The sequence below is a fragment of the Protopterus annectens genome, chromosome 8.part0 (assembly GCF_019279795.1).
Source record: "Protopterus annectens isolate FY-2018-M chromosome 8.part0, PAN1.0, whole genome shotgun sequence".
Classification (NCBI taxonomy): Eukaryota; Metazoa; Chordata; order Ceratodontiformes; family Protopteridae; genus Protopterus; species Protopterus annectens.
Genome location: NC_056741.1, coordinates 1,490,561,536 through 1,490,583,882, shown reverse-complemented (window position 1 = coordinate 1,490,583,882; position 22,347 = coordinate 1,490,561,536). Strand labels below are relative to the sequence as shown.

General features: G+C 39.3%; 1 protein-coding gene across 1 annotated transcript in view; it reads left to right on the top strand.

Moving 5' to 3' along the window:
* ZW10 (zw10 kinetochore protein) overlaps positions 1–22,347 on the top strand; it is a 727,093-nt gene that overhangs the window by 523,626 nt on the left and 181,120 nt on the right. Inside the window, exon 12 of the mRNA XM_044081067.1 lies at positions 1,138–1,307. Coding sequence (XP_043937002.1) covers positions 1,138–1,307 — 170 coding nt within the window. The remainder of the gene's footprint in view (positions 1–1,137; positions 1,308–22,347) is intronic.

Sequence of the window (22,347 nt, the reverse complement as noted above, 5' to 3'; positions counted from 1 at the left end):
CCCACAGTTTCTAAAGAAGGCTGTTCAGTTGAGAAGCAGAGTAATCCTCATTGCACCCTATTGGCCCCAACAAGTCTAGTTTCTCGTTCTTTGGCCTCACCTACTACATCAACCATGGATTCTGGATCCAACTCCGGAATTGCTGTCACATCCACAAGGGTTGATGCATCCAAACATATCCCGCCTCAAGCTGACAGCTTGGTTCCTCCACTTCCAGTGATCTCCAGGCAAAATAACCTGTCATCCCCTGTATGTCACATTATTCTGGCTTCTCATCCACTAGAAAACTTTACCTCAGCAAGTGGAAAAGATTCATAATTTGGTCTCGAGAGAAGGGACTAGACTCATTTTCAGCTCTACTTGATTTGGTACTGGACTGTTTATCAAACCTCCTCCAGTTGGGAGCTGTAGCTTCAACTATTCAAGTGCACCTGGCATCTATCTCTAACTTCCACAATAACTTCCAGGATCCATCATTGATTTTTCACTGTCTTTGAAAGACCTTTTTGAAAGGTGTTACACACATTAGGCCCCCCTTTAAAGAGCCAATCGAGTCCTGGAATTTTAACACTAGTTCTACAATCCTTGACTCGTCCTTCAAACCTGCTGCCACTTGTGATATAAAATTTTTGTCCTGGAAAACTTTATTCTTGGTAGCTATTACCTCAGCAAGACTAATATCTGAACTACAAGTCTTGTGCATAAAACATCCTCACATGTTTTTCCATAAAGACAGAGTATCACTCTGAAGTAATCCCACCTTCTTACCTAAAGTTATTTCCGATTTGACTATTAATCAAACAATTGATATGCCAGTTTTCTTTCCAAATTTTCTAACAAAGGAGAATATTCACTGAATTTACTTGATGTGCATAGACAATTGAGATTCTATTTGGACAAGACTAAATCACTATGAAAATCTGACCAATTCATATTATTCTCAGGACCAAAGTTGGGAAGATCTGTTTCCAGAGTGACTCTATTTAAATGGTTGAGAGATTGCATTTGAAGTCCATAAATCTTCAGAAAGCCTACCTTTCATTATATTTTCAGAGATTAAAAAAATGCATTTAACATCTTGAAATTAGTTTTTTTATTTTGTGATCACTTTACCAATGCGTTTTTTTAATCACTCAGGGAGAACTTGCAGAAATTGCCTCAGCTGACTGCTATCCACCACAATAACTGTATGTATATTGCTCATCATCTTCTAACACTTGGGCACCAATTCAGATACAAACTACCTCCTCCACTTTGTGATGGTGCAGCTACGTTTGTTGACCTAGTGCAAAGCTTTCGTAGGCTTGGTAAGTACTTTTTACTTGGTTCTTTGTTGTCCTTTAGCTGGTACAGTGATCAATGCTTATTGTATAAAAATCAAACTCATAACCTTTTCAGAGACTTTCAAGGAGTTTGTTCCAAATTAGTAGTACCTTTTTACCAAACCGTTATTTAACAGTGATTTTAAAGGACCCTAGTGTAGATCTTCTTTACCATTTACCCTCTCTGCTATGAAAAGCTTTCCAGCCAAATTGTGCTGGTGATTGGGTACAGTAATATGATCCTGGTTGTTTCTAGTGCCCAGGGAGTGATTTGAAAATTTGATACCCGTGGTAGCTGCCATAACCATGTCATGTTTACATTTGTATAGTAAAATGAAATCCCACCTAACAAATTTGTAGTTAATTGAAAAAAGATACAACTGCTGGAGTCTGGATTTGTAATTCAGGGACCTAACTTGAACAATCTGTTTAATAAAGAATTTTTGAACTCTTACTATTCTCTTAATTTGAGTTTAAGTAGTCACAAACTACAACAAAGTACTGTAGAGCAAGTCTGAAGATAGCTTTAATAACGTACTTGATAGTATGTACAAAGTATCCCTGATGACTGAGTAGCAGCTTCTTATAAGTGATGACATGTTGGCTTCATACTTAAAAGGTTTCTCAATAACTACTCCAAGATACCTAACAGAGTAGGTTTCACCCATTCACCCAGGAGAAAATCATTTGCAATATTAGGATAAGGGGTCATTTGTCCGAATTGAATGATTTTTGTTTTTGTTGCATTAAATACAGTATTCTTTGACAATACCCAAAGATGAATGCACTCACTTGAGGCACTCCTTAAAATGGAGAACATTGACATCTGTGCAGTGACAGAGACCTGGTTCAAAGCTCCAGAGAGCACCCCTGCATTACCAGGCTTCAATTCATACCACACCTTTCGGCCACCTAACCCAGAAAGAAGCACTAAAGGCAGAGGTGTGTCCATATTCATTAAGGATATCCACACCTCCAGGCTAGTTGCACAGCATAATGCATCCGAGATTATCCAAGTGCAACTAACTCTGGGCAAGATCGCAATCCAAATTGTAGCTTGCTACAGACCCCCCACCATGCCCCAGGATTCACACTCCTCATTTCTTGATACACTGGAAAGTTTTAGGGTACAACCCAACACCCTAATAATGGGCGATTTCAACTACCCCACCATTAACTGGGAAAACTACTCATGTACCAACTCTTTTGCTCAACGTTTTCTAGAATTCATAAATTCCAACGCCTTGGATCAACTTATTTACACCCCCACCAGGGGCAGCAATATCCTAGACCTGGTCATTACCAACACGGGAAACCGGTGTTCCACACCAGAGGTCAATTCTTCGTTGGTCAGATCCGACCACAAGCTAATCAGCCTAGACATCCACATCCCACCCCCAGCCCCAATTAGGGAAACCATCGTAAAAAACTTTTCAAAAGCCAACTTCACACTTCTTTAGACAGAAGTGGCAAACTTCATGACACCCATGCAGACGGACAATAGAGGTACGACTGCCGAATCCTACACAAATAAACTTTATAAGCACTTACACGAGTGCATGGATCATGCTATCCCTAATAGAACCAAGATGTTATCCTCCAAAAAAAGGAAGCCAATCTGGTGGTCCTCTGCCATAAACAAACTCTACAACAGAAGAAAGAAACTGTTGCAAAAAAAGAGTAAAATCCCATGACTGGAGGAACTCCCTGGTCAACCTCAGTAAGAAGCTGAGATCCCTCATAAAATCCTCCAAAGCTAGTTACGAAAACAGAATTGCCACTGACTCTAAAGACAACCACAAAGCATTCTATAGCTATGCCAAGAATCTAAATGGGAACACTCAGATCTGCTCTGAGTTACAGCATAATGGCACTAAATATACAGAACCAACTGATATTGCCAACATCCTAGCAGATAGGTTCAGTGCTAACTTTACCCCGCTCTCACCCCCTAGAGGGCCCATCTCTATACCGGAAGAATGCAAAGTTCCTATAATCATGGCTGCACAGGTAAAAAAACACACTCTCCAAAGCCAAGAACCCAGCATCCATGGGACCTGACAATATCTCAGGCTGCGTTCTACACGAACTACAGAATGAACTGGCACCCTACCTAAGTACCATGTTCAATCATAGCCTCACCTCAGGCTTTGTACCCACTGAATGGCGGACCGCGACAGTTATCCCACTCCACAAAGGGGGAGCCACGACGGACCCCGGGAACTACCGCCCCATTAGCCTGACGAGCCTGGTCTGCAAGGCCATGGAACGTATCATTGTGGAACTCATAAACAAAGGCATTGGTAATCTCCAAACTCTGGACCCTACCCAGTTTGGATTTGTAAAAGGCAGATCATGTCTCCTAAACCTGATTGACTTCTTTGAAGCAGTCACTAATGCCATAGATGAGGGTAAAATGGTTCACACAGCTTATCTAGATCTCGCCAAGGCTTTCGACATCATCCCCCACTCTGGAATTATAGATAAGCTCACTAAACTAGGTATAAATCCCTATGTCACAAGATGGGTTGCCAACTGGCTCACGGACAGAATCCACACTATGAAAGTAGCGGATTCCAATCTGACATCAGACCAGTAACAAGTGGAGTACCACAGGGTTCAGTCCTGGGTCCTCTCTTGTTTGGTATCTACGTCTCTGAAGTGCAGGCCAACACAGAAGGTCTTTGGCTAACAAAGTTTGCAGATGACTGCAAACTAGGAGCCATAATCGAAACTCCTAATGATGTGGACAAACTACAAAAGGGCCTCAATGAGACAGATACCTGATGTCAAAGCCATGGCCTGAAGCTCAATGCCAAAAAGTGTATTGTCATCCCCTTTGGTGAAAACTCTGTACCCATGAACTACCACATAGCTGGTAGTCTACTTAATGCCGAAAATGTGATGAGACCTTGGGACACAGGTGGACAGTAGTCTCTCCTTTGATAATCACATCACCACAGTGGTCAGGAAATCCTTCTACGTGGCTCATCTCATCACAAAAGGATTCTCATCCAGAGAAAAGAGGTCATTGTTCCCCTCTACTCATCACTCATTAGACCCATTATAGAGTACAAAGCCCCTTTTGGTATGTACCTCACAAGACATCTACAACAACTGGAAAGACCTCACAAAGAGGATTACTGGCCTCAAACAGATGCCCTATGCAGACCATCTCAAAAAACTACAGCTTTACTCCATTGCATATCACCTACTTAGGGGCGATCTCTGCCTAACATACAAAGCTATGTCAAACCTAGAGCTGTTGGACATGCTCCACTTAAAGAAATCCCAATCCCTCCAAGCTACACGCTCTAGGGACCTTAACCTTGTCACCACAATAAACAGAACATGCTGGAGGGATAGCTTCCTGTCCCAGAAACTTCCCATACTCTGGAACAGACTACCTATCTATGTCAAACAGAGCTCCTCATTAGCACTCTTCAAGAAAAATCTTGATGATTGGATGGGAAATGGGAAATTCACCCCGGGGATCACTTTTGTGGCTCTGCTCGACAGGGGCACAGGAAAATAATTTTCTTGGGTGGCAAAAGTCAGGATACATTTTTTGGCTAGGCTTGTATGGGCCCTAGGGCCGATAGCCTAGTTACCTACCTATGAACCTATGAAAGATTTCCAGTTCCTGCAGTCCTCCTTAGTGAAGACAGTTTAGTTACATTTGTTCCCACCTTTGACTCTTCAGCAAACGTACTAGTCCAGATATCTCTGGAAACAGAAAGCCTGCTATAAAGATGGGGGGGAAGCACAGACCCCAGAACTGAACCATGTGGCACCCCCAATAACACCTGTTTATGCTTGGAAGTAGCTTCAGCTGTTTTAACCATTGCTGATCTTCCTTATAGCCAGATCATTAACCACCTTGTATATATGTGTTTGTTCCCTGCTTGTCCAGTCCCTTGACTATATGAACATATGGCACAGAGTTGAAGGCCTTTTCAAGACCAGGTAAATAGCATCCACTGGTAAGCATTGGTCCAGTGCTTCCCATAATCTCTAGTTTATCAGATTTGTTAAACATGACCAGCCTTTATTAAAGTCATGTTGGTAGATGTCAGCCCCTGATTTCAGGTAATTTTGGCATCAGATTACACAGGGCTCTTTCAAAGCATTTGGCCAGAACAGAAGTTAGGATGATATGTGTATAATTGTCTGTAGTTTTAGCTGTCCCTCCTTTTGAGATAGGAACTACATCAGCTTTTTCCAGAGTTCAGGAACAAACCCAGCATTAAGAGACTCAAAACAGTTGCTGTAAAATGGGCATGTGATTTTTCAATGTTGGACAGAAAAAAAAGGATAAGCAATCTGGACCAGCATCAGAGTTAGCTTTGATTGATTTTAGGGCTTCCCTCAAGTGAATAGATATATTTGGATTAACTGGCAGAGTCTTCTGTAACTGAACAATAGTTATACATGCAGCTATAAAACTGGAAGTCCTCTTTTTGAAACCATCACTTAAACCATTCATTATGGTACAAAGAAAATGGCAGCCTCATCTGCCCCTGCAAAAGATGTCAGCTTGTCTAGACCTTTGCTCTCCTACCATATTACTGATCAGGATTATGGAGCTGGAGGGTCCCTGTAGGCAAGCTCATAAGTATCTTTTGCGGTCTAGTTTTCCTTATTGTCCTTGGACCCGTACTCTGTAAGACTGTCTGGAAAGAAGAACTGTAGAAGGAGATAATTGGTCACATTTTAGGAGTCTCATATGCTAGCGATATATGAGGGTGAATGTCATGATTCCCAACCAATACCCTACTGACCATAAGTTTAGGAGATTTGTAGAATTGATGAGGTAGAAAGGGAGATGGTGTGTTGATCCTACTGCTGTGCTTCCTGCATGAGGCCTTCCATTTTCCACAACCATCTTCTTAAGTGTCCCACTGTTTAACAGAATGGTTTGTCTGGTGAAGAAGACAGCATGGGAGAATACTGATGTGTGGTACCTGTACAAAATAGGCCAGAGAAGATCCTTCAGCCTTTCAAAGCTTGGATTTGCTTGGCAGAGATTGTAAACAAGTTTTACTAAGATGAAGTAAATGTAATTATTTTCAGAAAAGAAGTCATATAAAACTGTATAAAACATGCAGTTGTTTTTTAAGCAAAAATGTGAAAGCTGTATGAGTCCTGTAATTCTTGTTTCCATTAATTCAGGAAAGGTGTAACAAATGTGTAAAGCTGTGTAGGAATGATGTAGTTCTTTTCCTTTTAAAAACTATTACAGTTTTGGAAGTCCAATTGTTTTCAAAACATGCACAAAGTAGGAGACACTACATTTGCTACTTCCTGCTGAAATTTTTGTTCCATCAGTGCTGAAGTATGGGTGGAGCAAACAGGATACCCTCCCTGAGAGGCAGCTTGTAAGGGAATTAAACATACAAAAAAAAAAAAAAAGGTTAAAAGCTAGCAGCTAAGCAGCATCAGCCACTAGGAAATGTGTCATTTCAGTGAAGACAGTTCTGAATTTCAAATCATTCGAGAGTGTTTAGTCAAAAGCACTTTTAGTAACCGCACAAGAGTCCCTTTTCTTGATTGTTATGCATCCTCGGAGTAGGATTATTTAAGTTTGGGGGGGGGGGTGCAGGAGGACTTTCCCCCTGTTACTTTTGCAGAAAACGCTTTTGGCTAAACATTTTCAGTTGACTTCCAGTTGACAGAACTGCTATCTATCTATCGACATTTATCATAGTCACTTAATGAACAGCTTGTCAACTGCTTGTCAAGCTGCCCTTTTTTAATGTAGTTGAACTGCTGTAGAACAAATAAACAAAAAGATTACAAGCTGTTGTACCAGCCTAGTGACAGCATGTAAACTGTTTCTAAAAAAAGTTGATGGTTTACAAGCTTGTCATTGGGCAATTGTCATTACAATCACTTCAGTACATTATATGAAAAGAAAGAAGAATCTGCTTCCTGTGTGAACTGTAGTCTAGTACTTAAGTGCTTTTCTTGGACTTTTTGTTGTGCTTCCCTAGAAGGGACGGTTGGGGTGGCTCCTCCCCCTGACATGACCTGACCTTCAAGCCATTCTCACTGAGAACAGACTTTAAGGTAGGAGATGAGGTGATGTGGGTGGACTAGAGAGACCACCAAAGCCAGTAACAGTAGCTTTCCTGGAGGAATGTCATATAGCAGCCTTGCTTCCATAGTAGGAGGCATAGGCCGACCCTCTGCAATGATGTGCAATCCCATGTCACCTTGGGGGGGGGGGGGGTTGCTGCATAAAAAAATTGCCTTTTTGGCTGCTAAATGACAGCACCATGATCATATCACTTGATGGGGAATGAGTAGGCCAGGAAACAGCTCTCACTTCATGAAGAATGAATGGGCTAATAGATCGGGGAAGCTGGTTGTCTGCATGCAGTTGAGCACAAAAAATGACTTTTCGTGGACTTTTAATAACTTTTAGTATGGTTTGTCATCTGGAGACACTGAGTTCATAATTTATTTTGGTTATATTCTATTGACCAGGTTAACTCTTATCGACAGTGCCCATTTTCAGAGGGATCAGGGTTGAACAATAACCACAAAATGAGGATAAAGAAAAATAACACACAGTCTGTTATACTTAATTTAATATACAATGGTATACAATTGCTTGTATTTTAATTTTTCTGTTACATAGAGTCACAAGGTAGAGCTAATTAGATTCCCAGTCCTCTTTTCATTTTAAAATTGTTAGGACTAACCAACAGCTTGTCAACATTTATCTAACAGTATCTATTTTTAAAACCTCGTCAAACGCACTCTCATGCACACTCTCTCACTCACTTTCTCTCACTCACTGTCTCTCTCACACACAGTCTCACTCACTCACTTTCACTCCCATACAATGCTTTGAGAATCCAGATCCTCAGTTGTTTAACTGTAAGAAAGTGAAAGTTATTGGTTGCTTTCATATACCTGCAGAAGACCACATTTTATGAGGGTATTGTTTCTTGACAGTGATTAAGTGAGAGTAATTCTACCCTTCACAATATACGGTGCTTAGTTCAAAGAAGCACAGTCTCCTCATAGGTTCATAGGTGTTTACTAGGCTAAAGATCACAAGGGCCTTTTTAAGCCTAGCGATACAGCCCAAATCTCTGACAAGTTCTGATGCCCTTGATAAGTGTAAGCATGGGCCTGGGAGATGAACCATTTACAGGTTACCTGTGTCCTTACTCGTGATCATTTAACTATTATAAAGTGACAGTAGACCGTTTGCTCTCATGTAGAGACTATACTCCCGCCAAATTACTTTTTTTTTTTTTTTTTTTTTGAGTAGGCATACTTCATTTGTTTGAAAGAAGGTTTGTGCTTAACAGTAAGGTATTTATCTCATTTCTCATATAAAGACAACCTTCTGTCCACTAATGTTAATTTAACTGGATTGGATAACAACAAGGCAGCTGCTTTCACACACTGATAACTACTGTGCATCCCCACAACTCCCTGCCCTACTAGCCACTTTCTGATTCATTCACTACCATCTTCTACCTGTGAAAGAAATTCTGCCTGGTATTAAACTAAAGCTTCCCAACTCTAAATTACTAAGTATTGACAGTGTAATCTTTGTTTTGCTGTGATCAGATAAAATGCCTCTCAGCATAAGGTTATTAATTTCATTTCAGGCATGAAGAAACCCCTCCACTTAATCACTTTTCATTGGTGATTCATTGTCAACAGAGTGCGGATAGACAAATATTTTCAAATCAGAATATCCCATGACACAGTTTCACACCCATAAGGAAAATTTTAATGCCCGTTGGCTGCATGACAGTTTTCATTTGGGTCTGTTTTCATCTTTTATGTTTTTTTTATCTTAAGCTACAGTTTTTCATCTTGTAATTAAAAAAAAAACACGGTTGTATTGTAATGGACATTAACTTGACATTGGGTGAAATGACAACTAAGTAACGTTGAGTTCCCTAGTGTAATCTGTTGTATAGTTAACCATGCAGTCAATGTTAAGGGTTTAATTGTTGCTTACTATTGTAACAAACATGTTAATTTGGGAAGCAACCTTCTTAGACATCTAATTTGTATCTTTTTTTTATTTTTGTCCTTAGAAATTATTTGTACACTATAAGTTACGTGGTGATGCTTACATACATACATAGAAATATTTCAAGTACAGGCATTAATGCACTTCTGGCCTGCCAGTATACCAAAACAGTTGTTCCCATAATAAATGTCCAGGTTGTTCTTAAAAATATCTAAACTAGTGCTTGCTTTAATGTAATTTGGTAGTCTATTCCATGCATCAGGTACTCTAGCAGTATACCAGTTAGTATATTTTTTATACTTATAGAATCTTCTGCATAGGTTGTCTGATGATTATCGGTTACTTTTTGATAACCCCAAACATTTCCAGAGGTAGATGTCTCTAAATACCCTATATACCTGAATAACATCCCCTCTTAAATATCTGTATGAGACATTATACAAGGTAATCTAGTTCAGTCTTTTATAATAACTTACATTTTTACATCCATGGATGCCCTTGTATATTTCCACTGTACTCTTTCCAATTTACTCATGCTTGTTTTCTTATAAAGTTTCCATATGGAAATTACATACTCTGGTTTGGGTGTAATGTAACTAACAAACAATGACTTCATAGGAAAGACTTCATAAAGCTTTTTTTTTTATAACCTGTTGTTCTAAAACTATCATTAACCAATTGGTTAATATAATTAGAAAAACTCTAAGCTGGATCTACCCATATACCCAGGTCTTTAAATGGGTCTGCAGTTTCAATCACTGTGTACTTTATTAAATATCCACCTTTTAATTTAAGTCTCCCAAGTATCATATTAGTTTTTGATGTATTTATTAGCATATTATTCTCCTGTGCCCAAATGGTTAATTTAGTTAAGTTCTTGTGTAGATATGTACTATCTGTAACACATGTAATCAGTTTACCCATTTTCAAGTCATCTGCATACAGACTGTAAGACACCTCGGATGAAAAAGACCGGTCTGAATGATACAGTCTAAACAAGTATGGGCCTAGGACAGAGCCCTCTAGGAGATGAACTGTACCCTTGAATTTCACCTGCCCAATAGCTGTGTAATATCTGTCCATCTTATCAAGAGTCAGGAGCGGCCTTAGGTCAACTGGTGCCCTAGGCAAAAGGGCTCCACAGCGACCCATACCACACCATCTGGTGCCCCCATCCTGGTCTACCTACACCAAATAAATACTGGAAAAGTGCCCCTGCTACAGTGGCGCCCTAGGCGGACGCCTAGTTGGCCTATGCCTAAGGCCGGCTATGTCAAGAGTACACCAATACCTAGTTATAATTTATTGATCAGTGTTTTGTGTATGACCCTGATAAATACTGAAGTTAGATATAAATTATGTCATAGTACAATTTTTCATTCATAGGTGTTATATTGTTATAGAACATCATGTTACACGTGGTAATACATGTATTTTCAACATATACATACTGATATATGGCTTCAAGTCGCAACCTTTCCAATTCTGATAGTAACTCATCCAATATTACTTTATCCATTATTTTTCCACAACATGAAAGTCAACTTAAGGGCATGTATGGATTTGTCCTACTTTCCCTTAAGGACAGGTTTAACAACTGCATGTCTTCAGTCTTGGAATCTCCCCATATTTATATGACTTAGAAAATAATAGATTTAATGGTACTGCAAGTTCTTCCTGAAGTGTTCTCGGGTCATTTTTACTAATTCTGCCATATCCCTGTACTTTGTTTGGATCCAGGTTTGCATAGTTCTTTTACAGTATAATCTAATTTGATTTCAGTATCTGAGTTTACCTGGATGTCACTATGACAATTCATCACCCCTCTGTGGAGCCAAACTGCTTTGTATAAGATTTTGTAAATATACTTATAATCAGTTGTGTTTGAGAATAAATTTTAACATGTACATACAGTTTGTTTGGATGCCTTTACTCCTTCCACATCTTGTGTATCTTTAAAATGGTTTCCTATTATACTCAATATCTTTATATAAATTTTCTTGGTCTTGTCTCACACTGTTTAATTTCTTTGTCCAGCTTGCTTTTCAGATTTCAAATACATAGTTTGACCTCCTTTCCATTTCTTACATTTTTGTCTCTCACCTTATTCAAGTATCTTGTTCTAAGAAATATATCTTCCTGACGTTGTGTGCTTAGATCCTGATGTTAAACATTTTTTTTGCATTCAGAAAATTTCTCTTTCAAAGCTTTCCACTGCCCTTCAGCAGTTTTTCCATGTTACACATCATGCCAGTTAGTTTTATGTAGTGACTGTTTGCTTCCATTTAATCTGTTATTAATCTCCTGTGCATTGGTTTAGACTTCCGTTTGGAAGAATTATCTAGCAACAGATTAACCTTTATAATTTATGATCACTGCACATCAGTAGTAGTAAAAGTTGACTTGAAGTAGCAGTGAAACACAATGTCCAGTGTGTTCTGTTCCCTGATAGTTTTTATTTTTACAGTCTGAAGCAATTGTTGTTCCTGAACATATGTTGTGAATAATTTCCTTACTAATATTGTAAAATCAATATTATTCCAGTCTGTTTCTGGTAAAATTAAGTCCCCATCCACTATCATTCTTCCCTCCAGTGTTTCATGCAAGAAATGTATGAATTCCTATAGATAATCAGCACTTGACTGTGGTGGTCTCTACATTCCAACAATTGCTGAATGTTTCAGGATCATCTTTATTGTCACAGTTACACATTCTATAGTTTTTTTTTTTGTTCACACATTCTGTAGTATTAGTGATCACTGAACTTGTAATAATCACAGGTCTCATAACTACATTTAATCTCTATCGTAACGACTCCATCTGATTTTTTTTTTTTTTGTTAGAATGTATATTAACAATAAAAACATTTATACCCTGACGAAACTGGTTTCCAGTCATTGTTCCTTAACCATGTTTCACAAACAATAGCAACATCAGTCTTGTGGGAATGTAAAAAATTTTCGAACAAAAAACATTGTTAATGCTTCTAACATTAACAACGATCAGAGACGCAGAGGCTTGGCTTTGCCCATGGATGGAGCCATTGCACTATTCTCTGACTCCGGTTTAAGGAATAAGTATTCATTTAACCATTTTCATTACATATACATTAAGCTTAAATTTGGCTGTATGACCGTTAAAAACGTAAGTTGTCACTTAGGTGTCCTGCCTGATACAAAGTCACAACTACATTACCCATTACTATTACAGCATTGCTTGTTATCACAATATTGTTGTGAAGTGAATGAGTATGTGTATATGTGTTGTACAGTAAGTTGGCATCCTATCCACAATGCTTTCTCTGCCTTGTATCTTTTGAGTATTAGAATAGGTTCCACCTTCCCTATGACCTGGAATTGATATCTGAAGAAGCGGGGTTGCCCACGAAAGTGCTTGTGTCCATTAAAGTCTTTTATATTGGATCCTAGAGCTGTCTCCAAGTCCTGATGTGTTGCATTTTTTTTTAAATAAATTTCTTGTACTAGGTAAATCTGTTTCACCTAATCCATACTTTCTAACAGTGCTCTCAACATAAAAAGCTCTACACTTAAATTTTGAGAAGTGTATAGTTTGGGTGGTATAGTATTTCACGTAAGTATTAATGCAGTACTTAAAATATTTTGAGCATCAAATTCAATCTTTGTCAGTACTCTTGCAGCATGTTTAGTTTTCCTACTTAAATGTCCTTCATTGCACTCTGCTGATGCTTGTATTTTTGATTACACATGTTGCTTCCTAAGTATTTTGGTTGTTGGTTTGATGTACATAAATTAGTGCATGTCACCAACGAAATCTCTGACATTTTCGCCTTTAGTCAGAATAAATTCCTTCCAAAAGGGATGTTAATATCCTTGGAGTCTGCTGTATAAGTTGTAAAGTATGTACTGTGTTTTGTGTACTGTGTTTTGCTGTAACCTAAGACAAGTATCCACTTTTATACTAGAAATGAGGAATTTAAATGTCTTTTTATCATACTGAGACTCGTTATTCATTGCATTTTTGTGGTAACCCCTTTTAATAAACCTGTCTGACAGAACATTCATCTGTTAAATAAATATTGCCACACTGACTGTATTACATATTGTTAACTGTCTTCTTGGGTTAAGGCAGAAGTGGTCCGTTTTTTAAGTATCCTTTCAGCTTAGTTTTGAACTAAAACCAGTTCTGTCATATTCTTCCATAACATATAAAAACGTGATCTTTCCTAGTTTTATGCAGTGTTTCAACACTGTAAGTTGTTAATGATCTTCAACCTCTACTGCTGAATTTGATTTCCTTTGGGCTCGTTTTGCCTGCTGTGGAACTCAGAGCAAGTCACTTAATAACAAAGTGTAAGCAGATCACCCCTGAAAAAAGACCTTTGTGACTAATGTGTTTACCTGGTTATAAAATTAATAAAAGATATAAATAAATTATTGTGCACATTATCTAGATGATGTGTAACATTAAAGAACCAATACTTTCAGGTTATAAACCCATAATAAAATGAGGTCCATGTACTGCAGATGAAATTTAACATACAGTTTAGATGCTGATAGCATGTATCGTGTTTCTGTTTTTGCTAAATTTGCAGTAGCGTAGCTTGGAGATGAAACATGGCCATGGCCTTCCCTTTGCTGATGATATTGTTCAGTATCAAAAATAAAAAGTGTTTCAGAATGGTCTAATTTAATCTAACCACCATTTCTATAACCCAAGCATCAATGTCAGTATACATTAAAAAAAGAATCAAGTTCTACTTAAAGCTTTATCTCTGATATAAAATTCATTTTTATAAATGTATTATTTTCCAAGGCCACTTCAGTGTTACTGATCTCCTTCAATGTTATTGATGTACTTACATGTTTACATTTTGCTTGCCAGCTTTTCCATCTGGGTCAACTCCATTTTAGAGGAAGCCGGTTGAGGAAAACTCCACATGTAATAGTAGTATAAATGAACAGTAAAGTTGTACATACTTAAAAACAGAAATGACTAACATGTAGTAACAGATGTTCATCATAAGGGTCATTGCTGCAATGTGATTTCCTTTTCCATGAAAATTAGCCACATGAAGAATTCCACCCTTCCAGTCTGATTTCCAGATCTTTTTGGACCTTCCAGGAGTGTTACTTGACTCCTTCCTTTACCCAGAGTCTAGGGCTAAAGCGAAAGTGAGAGCAACCCATGCCATTTTCATTTTTTTTTCTTCAGAAGAAGCGATTAGTCATTAGTACATCTCTCCATCGATCCCTTCCAGGGGACTTCTAACAGTAAGTACCTAGTCCTGCAACTTTCCCATATTTTTTTGTTCACAAACTCAAGTACTTATTAGAAACATACAATATTTCTGATTTGTACTCGAGTTTGTAAAATTGTTGGCATTTGATTGCATTGTGTATAAATGTTTTCTGCGTTCCATGATGCCCTCGGGGAGCATACTAAGTGCCCTTTGCAGAAGACCGATTACATCTAAGCACCATTTTGTCATGAGGAGAATCACTTCTCCAACTGTGAGCACTACACTAGTTTCAACAAGAGGTCACTTCTTTGCACCTAGAATCTGCAGGCCTTTATGAAGCACAAGAAGGTGTTGACACAGGTGTAGGCTGTGATCCTTTCCTCCTCTGACAGAAGATCCTTAAGTAGTAATAATAAGCAAATAATTTCATTTCAAAATGAATATAGACTTTATAAAGTGAAACATAAAATACTGAAAAATAAGAGAGTGAGAGGCTGTATGGCCCTAGCCTTCTACTGAGAACAAAGTGCATCAGATCTATTGAGGTGGCTTTTTGTCATTTTCACATCCCACAGCCTTTCCTGTCTCTTCTTTCAGCTTGTTTAGAGATAATCAATGGTCTTTTTTTTCTTCAAACATGCCTCTTATGAAGTAAATCAGACCTCCAGGTCAGATGCAGGTTATCAGACATCCACAACAGATGTCCATCCTTCCAAATTTTGGCTGCATCATTAGAGCAGTTCTCCCAATAAGAAACTTCAACTGTTTTTAGTGTTACAGGTTGCACAGGGTTCAGAGGTAATCAGACGTTTGTACAGATGTCTCTTGAAGGATGCATCCATCTCAATTTTTGCTAGAGATTACCTCCAAGACTAGATCCCTCCCTATCGACACCTATCCCAATCTTGCTTTCACTTACAGGGGGTTTCCTGTGTAATAGCGGACTGCTTGGCCTCCCAGATGACTCCCCCTTCAGTGTCAGGAATGTTTCCTCTAGCCAAAAGAATGAGGGTCCCCCCTTCCTCGGATTCCTGTAACTTGGAAAAGGGCATCTTCTTCAGATTCCTCTGACTTGTACCTCGATGAGCAAGACTTGACATATTCTGCTTAGATTTCATTGCCTTTGGAATATGGCACTGTTGACAAAAGAAAATATATTGCTGAGTTCCCCTCTAAAAATATTTTATTCAGGAGAAATTAGTGCAGAGAGGGTGTTTGAATGGTTTAGGAGAAAATGTTTATACATTGTCCAGTCCAGCTGTTAAAGCTGTCAGATCTGATGTCCTTTTCATTCTTCCTCACTTATGGGTTATGGATCCTATACTCTGCTCCGACTCTGCCACATACTACAGACTTCTGATCCAACTCTTGAGCTCCTCCTTCTTCCCAAAATGTCCCACTTCATCCCCATTGCCTCAGATCTCATTTGTCACCATCATGGTTAGACACAGGTTCTGCTCTTGAGCATTTGTGAGAAAATGCTTTCCGTTACATATGATCTTCTAAAAAATGTATAAAACTTTTTCTTATTTTCTCCTCCTTTGCTTTTGCTGGCATTAGGAATATCTTTTCTACTTATCTCTTTTTTTCTACTAATTGTTTTTAGTAGTCTGTTGTATCGTTGTTGGTACTTTCCTTACCAAACTTTAAAGGTATATTTCTCCTGATTTAGTTGGTAACCTTGTTCTTTTTCTTTATTCTTCTCTGATTAAAAAAAAAAAAATAAATAAAAACTTTATTGTTGTATATTTCTTAGCTTAACTGTTGATCCCATCCCCAAGCACCCTGACAAGTTTTTGGTACCACCTGCAGACAGACCCCACTGGAGCAAAGGAGTCCTAGTTGATGCTGTGGTGGTGGCAGCAGCCACTAAGAGTTAGCAGAACAGTACTCTGCTGTCCATCCACCTAACTGAGAGTATTGGACAGATTTGGAAAGCATGTGTTTGCCTCAGCTACCTTCACCCTGAGGTCACTGAACTACCTGGTGCATTTTACTAGACTTCAGAGAGATTTGATTAACGAACTTTCAGATACTCTCTCAAAGTCCATGTCTGCTGAGGATTTCAAAAGAACATCCTCTCAACTAGCCACTCTTATCTGTTTTGAAAACTTCGATGAGGTTAATCTGTCACACAGCTGAAGATACCTCACGAGCAGCTGGTTCAGGCATCCCCATAAGTAGATGTGCCTGGATGCGACTTTTAAGACATCCTTTGTTAATGCCCCATTCAATGACACTTCCTTGTTTGCGCCATTAGTAAAGGATACACTTAACTACAGTGAAAAAAGATGGGGGAAAACCCTGTCTGCCATAGGGATTAAGTTTTCTATGCCTCAGTGGACATTATCTAAGAACCAGAGAGGCGGTAAGAATATGTGGTTCTGTAAATCTCATGGACCCTTCCAGGATTTGTGTGGGAGAAATTCCTCCAAAGGCAGAGGGGGATATTTTAATGGTAGATGTCGCCCTAGAGGCAGAGGAGGCCCGTAAAACCTGGACTTTAAAGATTCTTTTTCAGACAGGCCCTATCAGCTCTCCTGAAGTGCTACCCAACTGTCTTGCTCTGGAGGTAGTCAGGAGTCAGTTTTCTTTGCAACTGCACACCTGGACAAAGTCACAAAGATTCATGGGTGCTAAAAATAATATCCTGAGGTTATTGCATACCATTTTTCCTCAATGTCAAAGGAAGAAACTTCCTGACATTCCACCCAGTCAGAGACAGGTACAGGCAGCAGCACAAGAAATCCAAAAGCTGCAAAGCAAAAGAATCATCCAAAAAGTCCCTGCAGACCAGATGGGATTCAGAACTTATTCACACTTCTTTTTGGTGCCAAAGAAAACAAGGGACCTCAGACTCATTTTGGATCTAAGCAGATTGAACCATTACGTGAAGCAAGCAAAGTTCTGAATGGTCACAGTTCAGTCCTTTCTGCATAAGGACAATTGGATGTGCTCTGTAAACCTTCAGGTTACATACTATCTTATCAAAATAAATAGATGATCCAGAAGACAACTCTGCTCTTGGCTGGGATCCAGTCATTGCTAATTCATAGCTCTGCCCTTTGGACTCACCACAGCCCCCAGGGTGTTTACCAAATGCATGGCAGTAGCTGCAGCTCACTTGAGACTGAAAAGATTCCAGGTGTTTCCATATACAGATGACTGGCTGCTTACCGCCCCATCCATACATTAACTGCAACATGCCAGGGACTATTTGCTCCAGATTTGTGACACTTTGGCCATTACGATAAGTCTTGCCAAATCAAAACTTGCACCAATTCAGAGCCTGGAATTCATCGGGACAGTTTTAAACACAACTATACAGATAGCATATTTGCCTCTCCACTGCATTGCCTCTATCAGAAATCAAGCTCAGGTTATCCTTTCCCAATCATCTCCCCCAGCAAGGTCAGTGCTTCAAGCACTTGGGTTGATTGTCAGCTGCCATAATACTACTCCCTCTTGCATGCTTTTTTCTGTGTGTTCTCCAGTGGACTCTGGCTGTACAGTGGTCCATTCAATGTCAACCTCTGTCTTTTCAAGTCAAACTCGCCCCGATTTGCAAGTAACACATTCACTGGGGGATAATAAATTATCTTTTTCTGGGCAGACTCTTTGTTTTACTGAACCCAGTAGCCACAGTGACGACGAACACTTCTCAAATGAGGTGGGGGGGCATTTCTTGGGAAGAACTGTCCAAGGCATGTGGTCACCAAAGGCACCAAGTTGCATATCAGTGTCCTAGAAATGATAGCAGTTCTTTTAGCATTGCAGACATTTCAAGATGCTCTTCCTTTCTGGACTATTGCAGTTTAGACCGACAACGTCTGTAATCTTGTATATCAACAGGCAAGGAGGAACCTGATCTTACCCCATTTGCAGAGAGGCCATAAGGGCTTGAGATTGGGCGAGCTCATAAAACCACTTTCTAATTGTGATGCACATCACTGGGAAAACCAGCGTGCTTGCAGACAAACTAATCAGATCCATTCTGATGACTCATGAGTGGTATCTCAGTCAGTCAGTAGCGAATATGATCTTAAGGGGCCAACCTTGCTGCAACCTATTTACCACTCCTCTCTACAACAAGTGCAGCAAATACTTCGCTCTGATCCCCCCTCAGAGGGAGTCAGCAACAGATGCTGTTCTTCACACTTGGCTCTCGAATCTCCTTTATGCTTATCCTCCTCTTCCCCGATTCCAAGATTTTTACAGAAAGCAAGCAGGCTGAAGAGCTTAGTAATCCTTATTGCCCCCTTCTGGCCTGTGCAAGTATGGTTCCCCTTTCTGTGGCTCATCTTCATTATCCTCCATGGATACTGGAGCCTATTGAGGTCGCCTGTCTCACCCGTTGGGGATTCAACACCTCAACATTCAATCCCGCAAGTTAAGTGCATGGTTTCTCTACTTCCAGTAATAATTAGACAGTCCAGTTTTTCTTCCCCAGTTCATGACATTATTTTGGCTTCTCAAAAGCATTCTACCAATAATGTTTATAAAAGCAAATGGAAAAGATTCTCTACTTGGGTATCAGATAAAGACATTAATCATTTTTCTGCACCAACTTTGAGTGTTCTTCAATTTTTGACAATTCTTTTCAAATGTGGTGCTAGTTTCTTTACCATTAAACTTCCATTGGCAACAATTTCAAATTTCCACACAGGGAATACATCCTTTTACTTAGCTTACTCTAGATTGTGTAAAGCTTTTATGGAAGGCATTTTTCTTTTAAGGCCTCCAATAAAGGATCCTTCACCGCCTTGGGATCTTACTGCAGTACTTGAAGGTTTGACACAAAAACCCTTTGAATCGTCAGACAAATCTGACTGAAAATTTCTGTCATAGGTGACTGTTTACTTGATAGCTGTAACTTTGGCAAAAGAATTTCTGAACTTCAGCCTCTTTCAACAAAAACTCTTTACATTATTTTTTTTAACATAGGGTTTCTTTGCAGACTAGCCCTTCTTATTTTTAACCTAAGGTAACTTCTGAAAAATAGTATTAACCAATCTATTCACTTGCCAGTTTTCTTTCCAAATTTTGCCAGTAAAGGAGAGTAGATGCTACACCTCCTTGATTTACACAGACAAGTACGTTTTTACCTTCACAGGACAAAACAGTTTAGAAAGTCAGGCCAGCTTTTTGTGTCTTTCTCTACAAATCACCTAGGCCAGCTGGAGTTAGTATATATAGTTGGGGGGGTGTACTTAGTTTGGGTATGTATTGTCTTCTGGAAAGAGTTAGTCATTGGTGTTGTAAATATGCATTTCTATGGTTTAAAATGTATTGTTTTGAAGCTTTCAGTGAAATATAATATAAAACCAAACTAGGTGGGGGGGACTTTGGTTCCCCCCCCCAACTATATATACTAAGTCCAGGATCGCACTACAGTGGGTAAAACGGCATATACCTTTTACTTGCCTTACAGTACTCTACACAGTCCAAGTACTTCACTTCAGTGAAATGAGTTTTCAGTAATTTGCGCTTTCAGCGATTTGGTCAGGGTGAATTCAAGTTCAGTGAAATGAACTTTCAGTGAAAGAAAGTAGACTCATATTCGCACGCACGCACACACACACACACACACATATACATATATATATATATATATATATATATATATATATATATATAAGTAAAGCAAATTATATGTTCAGAATTGTCAGCAAAGCAAGCTGCCAGTATTGTAAGTGTTGAATAAGAAAATAATTACAAGTTATGAAGAATGAGTGCTCTTGTCAATTTGATGCAAATGTATGCGATTTTTTCCCCCAGTACTCACACAGTCCAAATTTGGGACGTATATGTATTTTTTGTGGAAAAAATGGAAAATCTGTGTCCCTGATAAAAATGCTGAGCTGAGTGTCCAGTTTTTACCAGATGATGTCAGATACCTTCTTGGACAGGAATTTGTTGTTTGTTCCACCTATGAGATTTCTATTGTTCTTTTAGATTCTTAAAAGATCATGCAGTTAGCCAGACAACTGTTTCACCCTGCAGTCTCAAAGTACAGGAGAAAATACCTCATGTAACAGCAGCCCTTTAAAGAAATCAATCTAAAGATGCCTAACTTAGGTAAAGAGGCAGGCAGCAAATTGGGGAGCAGAAAAGGTAATGACTGTACTGACTATGCTTCCACTACCTCTGCCCCTCCCCCCCTTTTCCCTCTCCATCTTACCCTGACACATGTTTTGGGAGTGAGTTTTTTTTCTTGAAAGTTTGTAAGGTCTGTATTGTCATTAGTTAGAATTACAGCCACCTAGGAGTGCCATTATAAAAATCATTACCTGAAATTTTTCTGCCATTGTTGGTAGATAATGTTTAGTTATTCTTATTTCTGCTAGTCTGCTCTGTATTAGTGTACCCAGTCTTTTTTATAAATGAAGCTTATGTGAGAATAGTATTGTTATTGGCAGTGATCCATTTCTTTAGTCTTGGAAAGATATTTTAGGGTAAATTGTACAGGTTCTGTATATTATTTCTCAGCTGTCAAAAGCATTTAAATCCATGAAGTGAATTCATCTCTGAGTGGTTCATGAGGATGTCTGCATTGTCTTCAAGCTGAGCTTATATGCCATGCCAAGCTAGCTGAATTGTCTTCGGACACTCAAGTTTTGTTCCACTGTGGCTGCTTCACTAACCCTTATTAGTCCTGGCTGTTCTTTCTAAGTATGCACTCAGAAATTCTGTTGATTTCTACATAGGTGTCTGAATAGGGACAGCCTTTGGCAAGCTGCATTCACTTGAGTATTTTTTCTTTATCTCGATAGACTCACTGAGCTGGGACCAGTTTACAGGAGTGTCTTTGGTAGAAAGCCCCACTGTATGGAGAAAGTAAATTTACAATTAAGCAGTTCAGTTACAGATGCACATATATGGTTAAAATGGTATACATAAGGGACAAAATAACTGTGTACTGTAGGAGAAGATGCATGCCAAAATACTTCCAATGAAAAGGGAATATTGTTCAGTTCACAGCATAAAATTAAATCGTAATAAATATTTAACATTGTACATTAAAATTGCAACTTGATAAACTGAGACTGTAAGTATTTTGCCTTATAATGCTAAAATAATGTGAAGATGTCCTTCAAGGATGCATCTGCAGTCCTTACAAATGGGTTGTCCTGTCGTCAGGCAGCCCTTCGGTCGGCCGGATTCCAAAGTCTGGGTCTGGCCTCGGCTGGTGTCGCACTTCACCCGACGTCATAGCTGCAGTTATTCGGGTATAAAGGCATCAGCCGACGCCATTTTCCTCAGTCTTTCTTGCTGCGTGGCGCCCGAAGCAGAAGCTGTTCGCAAGTGCCGGTCGGTCAGAACCAGAGATTACTACTACCGAATTCTTCTACTACTACAGAAGACTTCTAAAAAGCTAAGTACCCCGTTGGGGACTCTTTCTTGCCTCAGCCGATGTCAGAAAAAGTGAATAACTGTTTAACTTGTGGGAAACAAATACCTCATAAAGATTTCCACTCTTACTGCTTACCTTGTTTAGGCCCAGACCACGACGTAGCAGCTTGTCTAGCCTGTGCTTCTTTTAATCGAAGGACGCTTAGACGTCGGTCGGAATTTGCTCAGGAGTTTTTTGGCTCCGATTTTGCTTACATTATGCCGTCGGATCCTCCGACTACGCAAATATCAAAAAAGCGCAAGGAAAAGGACCGACACTCGCGGTCTGCGGTTTCGGCCGAAACTGCGGTTAGGCCAACCGCGAGTGTCTCGGTTTCGGCTGAAACCGAGCAAGCGGTTCTTCCTTCAGCCGAAAACTTACCTCCTACCGAGGCCTCTTCCAACCT